The 12,580-nt window shown below is 44.9% G+C and overlaps 1 protein-coding gene across 1 annotated transcript; it reads left to right on the forward strand.

Moving 5' to 3' along the window:
- The first annotated feature begins 493 nt into the window (after positions 1 to 493).
- Positions 494 to 12,580, forward strand: LOC6593022 (sestrin homolog). The gene is made up of 8 exons (XM_002018179.2): positions 494 to 915; positions 8,094 to 8,273; positions 10,631 to 10,813; positions 10,899 to 11,370; positions 11,434 to 11,752; positions 11,813 to 11,996; positions 12,063 to 12,173; positions 12,238 to 12,580. The coding sequence occupies exons 1-8, from the start codon at positions 865 to 867 to the stop codon at positions 12,322 to 12,324; spliced, it is 1,587 nt and encodes a 528-aa protein (XP_002018215.1). The 5' UTR covers positions 494 to 864; the 3' UTR covers positions 12,325 to 12,580.

Consider the following 12,580-nt stretch of genomic DNA (forward strand, 5'->3'; position numbering starts at 1 on the left):
TGAAAGTTAACCACCAATTGACACATAATTTTATGAACTTTGATCCGAAAAATCTCGAAATCTTCCTCTATTTTAGTTGCTGATTAAAGCCTCGCCAAGGACTCCCAGCGCGAATAAAGGATAAGTGGATGAGTGGGAAAGTGGGAAAACGATTCCTCTTCAAAAGTCGACAAATGAAAACCAACAAAAACAACAGTAAGAGCCATCGCTTATGCAACAACCTGTTGAGCCCAGAAGCCGCAAGTGTCGACCGGAGTAGCAATCAAGGCAGGAACAGGGGCAATCAGAGCATCTTGCGGATACAAAGCAGCTACACTTACAAGTGTCTCAACCACAATCCGCGACTAGAGGTACTGACCTGACTCCCAGCACCCAGCAGCCAGCTCTCAGCAACTCCGGGACTCGTGACCCGCTAAGAGAGCCGCATACTGACGAAAGACTTGAAGTTGAAGTTGCAGTTGCAGTTGGCGGTGGCTGTGGCATCAGAGACAGAGAGAGAGAGAGACCCTGAAACTGAATCTGAAAACCAAAACAAAAACGTAAAAGCCAAAATCTGGTTTGACTCGATTCGACGATACGCCACGAGCAATCCGCAGACGAGCCTCCTTCCAGTGTTTCGGTTGCTGTGCTCCACTTTCAGTGGCTCTGGCTCTGGCTCCATCTTTGGCTGTGTCTCTGACTCTGTTTACTGGCACTGGCCACTGGCCACTGGCCACTGGATCTGCCCCGATAAAGGCAATAAACAAAAGACGAGAGAGCTGTAGCTGTGGCTGAACCGCAAACTGGTTCTGGTATCTGTTTTATTGTGTGATCTGCAGGCTGCAGCTTGAAGTTGTAGTTGCAGTTGTAGTTGTAGTTGGACTCATGTCTTACGCTGTTGATTATTTCGCGGATATGGGACAGATCTCACAAGATGTAAGTACACAAAACCCCACTTTCATATACCCACATACTCGCATGTACACGTACATAGCTGTACGGCTAGTCATAATAATAATATTTTTGCCTGTCAGATACACTCAACCTCAACCAATTTTCACTTGATTTAAAGTTACTTGTTTGCCGATTCAGTGGGGAAGTTCAGTTGTTTTGGGGCCAGACCCTGGCTGCTTTTATTGGTGCATCGACTGATGTATGGTTGCATAGTTTCTAATTAATTGAGGACATGGGGAACCGACCAGACGACCAGACGGCCATCAATGGTATTGATTTCCATCAAGGCAGCACAAAAATCCTAACGAATATTTGGGGAATTCCATAATTGGTTTGTTTCGACTGCAGGCAGTCCCAACGATGCCAAAGTTGAACGATATTCGGCATCCTCGTGGGTGCTTCCTTGCATTGTTGGCAGGCCAACAAAATCCGGTAACACAAAAGGCCAAAATCACCACAATTTTCCATGCAACTCAATCAGATATTTATGCCCCAGAATGGGGCAGCAGCAGAGCAGAAAATCATTAGCACTACACTAAACATAGAGTAGAGTAGAGTATTTTCCAGGATATCGTAGTACAGGACACAGAATTACGGATAATTGTTGAAGCAAACGGCCAGCCACAGCACAGATGTCATGCAACAAAATAGGCGACGTTGCAAATGAATATTAAATCAAATTAAAGCGTAATCTATTAAAATAAATTATGCAAAGGTCCCTGGCACTGTGGAGCCACAACACCCCACACCACCCCACACCACACATGTGCAAACAACATATAATTGGGTGCAGTCCGGTGTCCGAAGAAGCATGTTTATTTGTTTCAACCGCCGAACAGAAATTAAGCAAAATTCAGGAGGTGGAAGGAAACATTTGGAAAAAGCGAATAGAAGCAGCGAACGCGTCTACATTTTTTTTGCCATTTCCCAGAGTTTCCAGTTGTTTCCCCGAGTTGCACAGAGTCGTAGTCCCAGTGCTGGTGGGATTGTGGGATTGTGTTTATTTAATTAGCAGAATGGCAACTACGAAAATAATATCAAAACTATTACCGTAAAGTCGGGTGCCCCAGGTGCTATGTGGCTGGGTGTCGCTGGGGCTCTACCCCGATAAGTAACAGCACCAACACCACCACCCCCACCCCTTTTGTTGGTTTCCTTCACATTTTGATAAGCAGTCCCTCGTGGAATAGTTTTTGGCACTTCTTTTTCAGGCCAAAGATAACGCAGAAACCTCAGCGATTTTGCATGTTTTTTTTTCATAATAAAATAAGTATAATAAAAATGCTGCAAGTATCTGGGTCACCTAATCAGGCAAAATGTAGGCAAATTGCGACTTGAATTTAATTGAAATCGAGAGCAGCAGAAACAGAAACAGAAACAAAGGCAAAGCATCGGAGCCAACAGATGGGTGGGGGGGCGGTTTGGTTTAATCAACGCTTTTGCGGTTTGTCGGGGGACTAACTATAGTAAATATATGCAAATATGAACACTAATTATGTATTGGGGAATGCAATTAATTTCGGCATTTGGCTGGGGAATATCTGTGGTTTTTTTTGGGCAGCATTTAGGCCCTCTGGAGTCGCATTCATGGGGCATTCTTCAATTGTTGAGCTTCGATCTGCTGCAAGAAGATGGGAATGCGGCTGCACAATTTGCAATCGAAGCAGAGGAAATCATAATAAATAATAATTGCAATTACCAGCAGGGCGTATCTGTCGAGGGGGGAGAGGCGGGAGGGCATCGGCCATCGGCAACAGACGGGCAGGCCTCGGAGGAAAATGCAAAGAATTTTATTTACGCAATAAATATAAATTGTATAAAAATACATTATCCGCAGGGCGGCGGCGGGGGGCCGCAGGGTGGGGTTGGTGGCTGGTGTTGACTCCTGGGGACAGCGTCAGTCCGTCAGTCCGTCAGTCAGTCAGTCAGTCAGGCAGTCATTGCGGCCTGAGAGCAGTATCAAAATAAACAGATGTACGCCCGCCCGACGCTGGCAAGAGTCCAAAAAGGCTTTCGCCTTTCGAGTGAGTGACGGCGGAAAAGGCACCAACTGATTGAGTGAGTGAATTACAGAGTTAATGAGTGATTGCAGGAGTGAATGAGTGAAGGAGTAACGGAGTAACGGAGTGACGGAGTGACGGCTTTCGCCATTGATTGATTGACGCATCCACTAACTGAATTGCAGTGCGAATGCATAATTGAAGATGCGATTGAATGAGTGAATAAGTCAGTTTGATACGCAGTTCCTTCCCTCCAGCGAAAAGCTAAAATTTACTCGTATATGTATGAACTCGTATAATATATAATATTTTCATCGTATCTTTTGTTCTGAATGGATGTGGTATCGTTATTATATGAGATGGGTTTTCCTTTATACTTTGCCCCTCAGAGCCCGTGAATGTCAACAAAATACTTGCTGCATTCCCATTAATGCAAGTTACTCGAAACGAAACGAGTATAAAGATACAGATACAGATGCAGATACATGGTATACACATGTACATGGGTAGTTCTAGATAGTTCGTTGACCTTGCGTTGGCTAAATATAGAATTTGTCGGATCACTTGCCATTTGTCCAGCGATTTGCATTGTCCGACATACAGACAGAGAATGAGAGAGTTATCAGTGGGCGGTTATCAGTGGAAGATGACAGTATTTTTTACATACATATATGTGAAGGGATGTACAACGTAAGTGCTAGAGAGAAACTTGCCGACATTTGATATGCCTCGTAAATACAATGTCCTACAGAGGCTGGTGATGGGGATGGAGATGGAGATGGAGACGGGTGTTCTCTTCTGTTCACCTAATAATTTGTGCGGCACTTTATCAGCAGACAAAGTGTCGCTCTGAGTGCCAGACAGCTTGGGTAGAGTTTGGGTAGACGAAGGCACCCCCCTCCCGCCCAATCACTCACACAGATGGATATTGAGGTGGGTCAATGTGTTGAGTGTCGGAAGGTGGGGTGATGTGATGTGAAAAACATCTCAAACGTTGGCGAACAGAACCAATATATGTATCTCGTTGTTCAGAGGTTCAGATTAATTAATTAAGGCCAAAGGTGATTCTTTTGCTTTCGAAATAATCCCCATTAATCTGTGAAGACAAAGAAGAGCCTTCGCCAGGGAAAAGAATGATGTAAATTTAAGCTAAAAGCCATGGAAATAAAAGAGGAATTTAATCAATTTCAATCCTATAGAAGATGCTATTTACCTTCTTTGAGTCTCGCTGCCTCCCTGATTATCCAATACCTGACATTTTCCCCTCACCACCCCCCATTTCATGCAGAAGATAATGGACTGGCGGGAGCCCCAGCCACGGCCCCAGCTCTGGGGAGATGGGTTGTCTGTTTGTCTGTTTGTCTGTCGCCGTCTGGCCATAAAATGTCAATCAATAAGTAAAAACAGAGTGCAAAATATGATTTAGCTGCATATCTAAGCAGCAATAAAAGCATTGTTCGGGATTTTTATTGCAAAACATAATATGAGAAAAAATGTGCCAATAATTCAGTAATTTAATTAACAGCAACGATTGTTTGTGTCAACAATCGGTGCATACACACTTTGTTGTTTGCTATTCACAGAGTAAATACGAGTAGATCTAATTAAATATTCGCCAATGCAATGCAGGGGGAAAACTGTAATCGAACTCGTACATACATACATATGTACATATGTACATATGTATGTGGTATGTGGTATATAGTAGTGATAGTGGTTGTGGCCTGTAGGAAAAATAGTTTATCACGTCTAGACATGTCTTTATTATTATCTACGCACACACAGGCACACAACACAAACAAAACGCTTGCACAATTTCTGTTTTTTTTCATACGCGAGTTAAGCTTTATTTTTTTATTTTGTTTATGTTGTTTTTGTTTCCCGAGCTCGAGTACTCGAGCTGTAGTATTGGAAAGCGTTTTATTCGGCTATAAGGCATACAGATCACTGTAGATCTATGAGATCCAAAAATTGAGATGCCTCTTGGCGGATATTCTACACATTTAAATCCCCCTTTTGATCCTGGGAATACCATAAATTTGGTTTACTCTCAATTCTTAGGGTATTCTCCGCCTCGTTGTGGCACGGCTTTTGGTTTTTGGTTTTGCTTTCTTGTGTGTGTGTGTGTGTGTGTGTGTGTGTGTTTTTTGTTTTGTTTTGTTCGCGTCGTTGTTGTCTCTCGTGTGCATTTCTACAACACCTGACGTTTTTTCCACTTTACTTGTTTACCTACTTATTGTTTTTCGTGGCCCCCGCCATCCACCCGCCCCCACTATTCATAAGTCTATCTCCCTGTCTGTCTGCCTATCTATCCGTGTCCCCGTCCCTCGCTCTTCGCTTCGCTTCACTTCTCTTCCCTTCTCTTCGCCTCCATCTATGGCATTCTACCATTTATGCTAATTTATTTGCCTGTTTACCAGCTTTTGTTTTAATCTGTTTGTGGGGTTGTGTGTTGACACTGTGTTTGAATAGTATACGTACCGCATAGTGTGCGTGTGTATGAGTGATTGAATATGAGTAGTGCTCAGTGTTCAAGTGTGTGAGAGAGTATCCAGAGTGGTGTGGATGGAAAACAATGATACATATTTCAGAGCTAAATTACACCACAAAAATGTATTGTCCACGCCGCTCCACGCCGCTCCACGCCGCTCCACTCCGCTCCCCTCCACTCCCCTCCGCTCCACTCTGCTTTGCGTTAATTATGTTAATTTATTAATTTGTCTTGGAAAGAGGAAAGGAAATCAAGATTAGCTTACTGAAATTAATTGCCCGCAATTAACATACGTACATAAGCTCCAAGAGCGTAAACAGCTGCGTTGCATCCGGCGGAGATATAGAGACAGAGAGAGAGAGAGAGATGGTGAGTGTAAGTGCTCGTATTGTATTGTACACCTAGAGAGAATAAAAGCTTTGAGCCCCGAATAGTTGCACTTGGATCTCAACATGGCTGTGCTTTCTCTCAGTGCAGCCTGAACGGTGGTAGGACGCTCCTGGAGGTGTGAAATGTTCCAGTTTTCTCCAAATCCTCTGCAGTATGCAATTATCCGCACTTGATCTCAATTAACAGCCCGAAGCTTCTGAAACACTTCCCCCAAGTCTTTTGTCTGATTTCCTGCGAATCCAAAGGATTTCCGCATTAATTAATAATCATGCAGCTGAATGGGTGCACAAAGGTTCTTCTACTCAATTTAATGAGAAGTCTTAAGTCCGGATGAGAAGCATTCATGTGCATGGCTCTGACTGGGTAGTAGATAGAGGCTCAACCTCAACCAGGGATTAATTATCGAACATCCCGTACACCATCATTACATACACCACCCATGTGCGCCCTCAGGACCGCGTGCAGTGCTTCCATCTCCTTCGATCATTTTCATTGATTGTTGGTGCATCTAGGCTACCCAATTACTATGCAGCTAGAATAATTATTTTTTCAAATTAACGCCCTTGCATATGCCCAATATTAAACATGGCCTAAGCCTAAGCCTAAGCCACCTCCCGCCCCCTGCCTGCCGCTGCTCGAACGGGTCTGGGTCTGGGTCTGGGACTGGGACTGGGTCGTGTGTGTGCGCTGTATGCCAAAGGCGAAAACTAGTTTGATTTTCCAAACGGGTTTACCCCATCCCCTAGCCTTGCCCTGCCTTGCCTTGCCTTGCCTTGAGTCTGTGTGGGTGTCCATTATTTCCATGGCAGAACTTTGACGATGATGATGGAAGTCAACAAGTGCAGTCAAAGTTTAGTATTTAATTAAATTTCAGGGGCAATTACCAGGACTCTCTCTCCCTCCCTCCATCTGTCCTTCAAGGTATATTAATAATCAGATTTTAAAGATCTTTGCGAATAGTTTTTTGCCCATAAATCAAATTGATTTGTGGACCAACTCTGGTTTCAATTTTGTTTGGCATTTGTTATATCCGACAGCTCCCATAACGTCTAATCATTCATTCGATTAATTAGTGAACATTCGGTTCGATTAATTATGTATGTGAAAGCCAGGGCACTTTTGTTGTTAGCTGATTTACATTTCTCTCACTCGTGAGCATCCGAGTGTCCGAGTGTCGTAAGTGCCGTTTTGTGGCTATTAATTTAATTCATTCGATGGAATAATTATGAAATTAGCACTGGCTCTGGCTCTGGCTCTGGCTCTGGCTCTGGCTCTGGAACGTGGGCGCCTCAAACGGGTGTGACTTTGAGCGGTGTCGGTGTCGAGTGGGTGGCGGGGGCGGTGGCGGTGGCGGTGGCTAAGGTTAACACTAAACTTGATTATGCAAATATCGGAACTACCATTTTTGGTGGCTACAACTATTCCCTCGAATGGTTCTCTGACTGCAACGAAGCACACAAAAACATACATACATACATGTATGTGGATCTACTACATATGTATGTACATACTATTTACGCACTCGATTTTTATATGGTGCCGGAGAGATTGTGCTATCAAGAAATTAAAATAGAAATATACGTACATATGTACTAGAGGCGGAGCCCACTCTCGTTGGGAGTCATTGAACGTTTAATAACATCGTCCCAGTTTGTGGCACCACTCCACACACCACAACAACAGGAAAATAAACTAAAAAATACACCATCAGCATTCGATTGGAGTAAATGTATCTTGTATCTTCATTATTTGTGGTGGGTTTCCCCAAGGACTGTCTTCAATCTCCTGCTGTGTGCCCTTTCATCGCGGGTTTTTTTTTTCCTGGAAAACGGCGGAATGCAATACAAATCGGACCCTTCCCGAGGAGGCTGTGAGGCGAACAGAATTTCTATGGCAACGGCTTATTGATTCCAGCCATTCAGTGCCCAATGAATAGGTGCAATGCAATTCTATTTAAGCCTTCGAAGTCTGCTTTCATCGGAAGAGCTTAAGGGACGGTGGGGTGGTTGGGGGGCTTGTTACATCCATACTCGTAGGTGCCGTATCTCGAATATCAAATTAGTTTGGCAAAAGCTTTCATTCATTTGTGGCAGGCAGCAACAGGTCGTGTGTATGTTGCGGCAAGCCTAATTGCAACCAATATCAGCGAGAAGACTCTCAGCTGACTTTTGAGCAAAAGTTTAGCCTGTTTTTGCATGCACTTTCCCCGCACTTTCCCCGCACTCCTTCGATTAGTTTTCAACTAATTTTCCAATAACGACTCTCGATTCCATCCACAGTGTTCCTCAGCAGCCACAAGCACAGACTTTGACATGGATGATCTCGACGATTTGGATCAAGTGACGCAGGTGATCGGCTACCATCCGCACTTTCACGATCACTTTCTCCGCACCCAGAACTTCATCATGAAGGGCGACGGACCCCTGCCCAACGACTACAGATACTATCTGGCCATAATTGTGAGTGTCTACTCTTTATTCATGTGTTTTAGGAAGGCGCACGCGTTCCAATGATTTAATTAACATCACCAGTTCGGAAATTGGGAAAACAATCGCATTTGATTGTATCTCCACGGCACGCCAATGCCACGCTATGGCTGTGTTCTGGCTGCGGATTAATCGGGTTGTCCAGAACCATCCAGCCCTTGGCTCGATGTATGAGAGAGACAAAGGCGCTATTGCTATTGCTCGCCTATTGTTTGCCATATCTGTTGTTTTTTTCGTGGCACGTACACGGCAGCCGCTGTCAGATCAAAACCGTATGCAGTTTCTGGCAGCTTTTTTCGGGACGGAGCCGATTGAATAGGAAACTAACACGAGTACGGGAACTGCCTCCATTAGCTGCTGCTTCTGTCAGCAGAGCACATTTGCAACGGCTGGACGGACGGACAAGTCGGACCACTGCACTAGAGCTCCAAACTTTCATATTCGATAGGGGGGTTTCAGGGGGAAAATATCAACTCATCATTTCGGGCGCCCGCTAATAGTGTTTGTCTATCAGAAGCTTACTGGTTTTACATATACATACATACATATGTATGTATGTATACTGCGCGAACGAAAAGCTCCGCTCCAAATACTCGTATTCGCTGCGCTTTAGAACTGCACTTCATTGCTCTCTCGCGAACAAGTCGCGAAAGGGAAGATGAGAGGACGAGGCTGTTCGCTCCGACTCTTTCTTTCTTCGTGTCTGTCTGCTTTCTGCATATGATCGTGCGCTTTACCGAAAGACCTGTTGCTGGCTTTGAACAGTTAAACATTCGCTCTTCTTGCTGTTCTTTTGCCTTTAGCACTACTTACAGAGATATCATATTAATTATCAATACCATCGGTTCTTTATTGCCCCTGCCTTGTTCTATCGAATGGAATTATACATTAATAGTGTTTAGCATGAATTTGTGATATTTTGTGTCTACTTTGATGCAACCTAATGACTTCCTATTCTATTCCCCGACTGCCGCTTCACCCTCCACCAGGCCAGTACGCTGGTGAATTAAAATTCAATTTTGAAAAGCTGGAAAGTTACAAAAGGAAATCTCGGGCAATAGAAACTCTCGTCCATCGATCATCGACAAATTATTATTGAATCATTTCCAATCGGAACAAAAAATCATATTGCTGCTGTAATAAAAGTCTTTTGGGCCGACCGAAAACGAAATAAACCTCGAATTAGTAAAAGAAATGCGTAATTAAAATTGATGTATCCTATGTATCGCTGCAATCGAGGGCGTTCCAAACGGACTTTGAACCCCACCCCCGAATTCAGAACCGAATACATTTTCCGTCCGTCCCGCGGAAAATCGAAAGCAAAATACGAAAACACCATTACGGATTATAGAAAAATGCATTTAGCAATTATTTGGCCAATTTTGTTGGTCCATAAAAGGTTAACGTTCTCTGAACGGATCTAAATATACTGAGAGATTTGTAATTTATTATTTTAGCTGTGCGTACGCCTATAAAAATAAACATAAATTCGATAACTTATGTACATATCTACGAATTTGTATATATGTACATACATACATATCATATATGTCGTATCAGAGGACTTTAGCATTTGCTGGCATTCCTCTGAGCAAAATAATGGAGACCATCGTTCAATTCGTGTCAGAAAATGGCAAACGATGTGTGTGCGTGTGTTGTTGGTGTCCTACGCATCGTTGGCTCCAAAGGGGGGCGGGGAGGTGACGGGATCCACAGAGCGGGTACAATTATTTAAGATTTACGATCCCATGTCGCGGGGCACTGTGCCATGATTAGGCTTCTGCGCTCCACACAAGCATTAATGACAACAACCCCAACCACAACAACAACAACAACAACAACAACATCATCAGCAGATACATAGATCGTAATAGATCGTAAGGAAAAACAAAACAAAAACAACAAGAATAGAGCACAACAATGGACTACGGGGCCTACGCTCTGAATGTTTGAATATTTTGTCTCATTTTGGGTCACAGCAGCAACACACACACACACACACACACACACACACACACACACAAAGGCCAGAAGATTCAAAATATTTTTAGCACATTCAGGTGTTCAACATGACGATGACGATGACGATGATGATGATCTCTCCCAGGTCCGCACCCTGGGAGATCTTTGATTGTGGGTCACTTGGATTGTTTTTCGGTGTTTCTGTTGGTTTAGGTCTCAGCATGGATCGTGGTGGGAAGGGGGCCAAATCTGAGGCCAAGGCTACCGAAAGATATCAAAACAAATGACGTAGTGCGAAGAGAAATGTTACCTGAATACCGAGCTCTGAATAGACCTGTGATCCTCTGCTCTGATCTGTATATTTTCAGGCTGCTGCCCGACACCAGTGTCCGTATTTGGTGAAGCGCTACGAGAAGGAGTTCATCAATCAGGGTGGGAGCAGCGAGTGGCTGCGCGGACTGGACCACATCCCCGACAAACTACGTGCCATATACGATATAAATAAAATATTAGCCCATCGTCCCTGGCTGTTGCGCAAGGAGCACATTGAGGTAAGGACATGAAGACAGCTCGCAGTCCAACTAAATATTAAATGAGTATCCTTCCTCCGTCGTCGATAATTCCTGCTGCACACAGCTTTTGACAAAGGGAATAAATAGCTGGTCCCTGTCGGAGGTGGTGCACGCGATGGTCCTGCTATCGCATTTCCATTCACTGTCTTCATTTGTGTTCTCCTGCGGCCTCACACAAAAGCTAGATGGCCTGTCTAGTCCCAAACTGAAGAGTGCTCCTGCCACGTTGGGGGCACCGGCAACAGCAACAGCAGCAGCAGCACCACCACCACTACCACCCCAACCACAACCACAACCATTGCTGTCCGTTGCCAATGCGGCAACCATCGTCCGACAGACCACCACCACCCCCGTCCACCAGAAAACAGTTTTGGGTGAGATATCACTCAACGCCGGCGGCGCCGGCGGCACAAAGCCGGATTACAATACCCAAAACGCTGCGAGCAACAATGGAAGCGGAGGTGCACCTGGAGATGGTGCCGGTGGTGCAGCTGGCGGTGGTGGGGCTGGTGCAGCGGCCCTCAATGGGTATTTGGGTAGGCAATTAACGGCCAATGGCTGCCTCCCACTCTGTTGAAACTAATCCGCTTGAATTGCAGCAACGGCCCAGCAACTGCCCCAGCAGCACGGCATCAGTGTGGAGGCCCTGATGGAGCGAATGAAGGTGCTCTCCCAGAACCAGGACGAGTGCAGTGAGGCGGAGCTGAGCAGCAGATTCAAGAACGTGGAGATGCAGACCGCCGAACTGGCGGCCGTGACGCCGGGCCCGGCGGTGGCCTTGCCCCCCAATATCTCTCACTATGTGGACGATGCGAATTTCATTTACCAGGACTTTGCCCGTCGCGGAGCGGAGAATGTGAACACGTTTCGCATACAGGACTACTCCTGGGAGGATCACGGCTACTCGCTGGTGGATGGGTATGTGGTCGAGCTAACGTCACTCATTCAGAGCTGACTTTCGTCCTCTCTACTCAATAGGTTGTACAACGACGTGGGCACTTATTTGGATGAGAAGTTCCGCTCGGCCTACAACCTCACGTACTGCACCATGGGTGGGATCAAGAATGTGGACACCTCCAAGTTCCGACGGGCCATCTGGAACTATATACAGTGCATATACGGCATCCGTCACGACGACTACGACTATGGGGAAGTGAATCAGGTAAGATTTTGCCTGGCTTTTCACTATTATTCGATTATACTCATTGATGAAACTGCTTTTCGCTAGCTGCTTGTCCGACCGCTGAAAATGTTCATAAAGACAGCCTGTTGCTTTCCCGAGCGTATTACCACCAAGGATTATGATAGTGTGCTTGTCGAGCTGCAGGACAGTGAAAAGGTTTGTGATCCACACACCAGGAATGATTTATCAACTAATTGTTTCGCTATCTACCTCTCAACAGGTTCATGTGAATCTGATGATAATGGAAGCCCGCAATCAGGCCGAGTTACTCTATGCTCTGCGCGAGATAATGCGCTATATGACTTGATCTCATTAAAAGAATAACTCTATATACGTATATTACACCCCCATACACACACACACACAAACAAATGAAAACATGAAACATTTTGAAAGTGCATAAACAAATGCAGCGAAAGGAACAGGAAGCAGCACCAGCAGTAGGAACCAGAACCAGAACCCGAACCCGAACCAGAATCAGAACCAGTAGCACCGATGCGGGAAATACTCGTAGTCGATGGAGAACACAATGATTTGTGCAATAAAAAATCATAAAAAATTCA

The sequence above is a fragment of the Drosophila persimilis genome, unplaced genomic scaffold, assembly GCF_003286085.1.
Source record: "Drosophila persimilis strain 14011-0111.01,24,50 unplaced genomic scaffold, DperRS2 tig00000002-arrow-pilon, whole genome shotgun sequence".
NCBI lineage: Eukaryota > Metazoa > Arthropoda > Insecta > Diptera > Drosophilidae > Drosophila > Drosophila persimilis.

Bases quoted from the DNA above. Each gene is read 5' to 3' on its own strand.
- LOC6593022 (XM_002018179.2), top strand. From the start codon at position 865: ATGTCTTACGCTGTTGATTATTTCGCGGATATGGGACAGATCTCACAA. The intron at 8,274-10,630 runs GTGAGTGTCTAC...GTATATTTTCAG, and splicing joins GATACTATCTGGCCATAATT to GCTGCTGCCCGACACCAGTG. The intron at 11,997-12,062 runs GTAAGATTTTGC...GCTTTTCGCTAG, and splicing joins ACTATGGGGAAGTGAATCAG to CTGCTTGTCCGACCGCTGAA.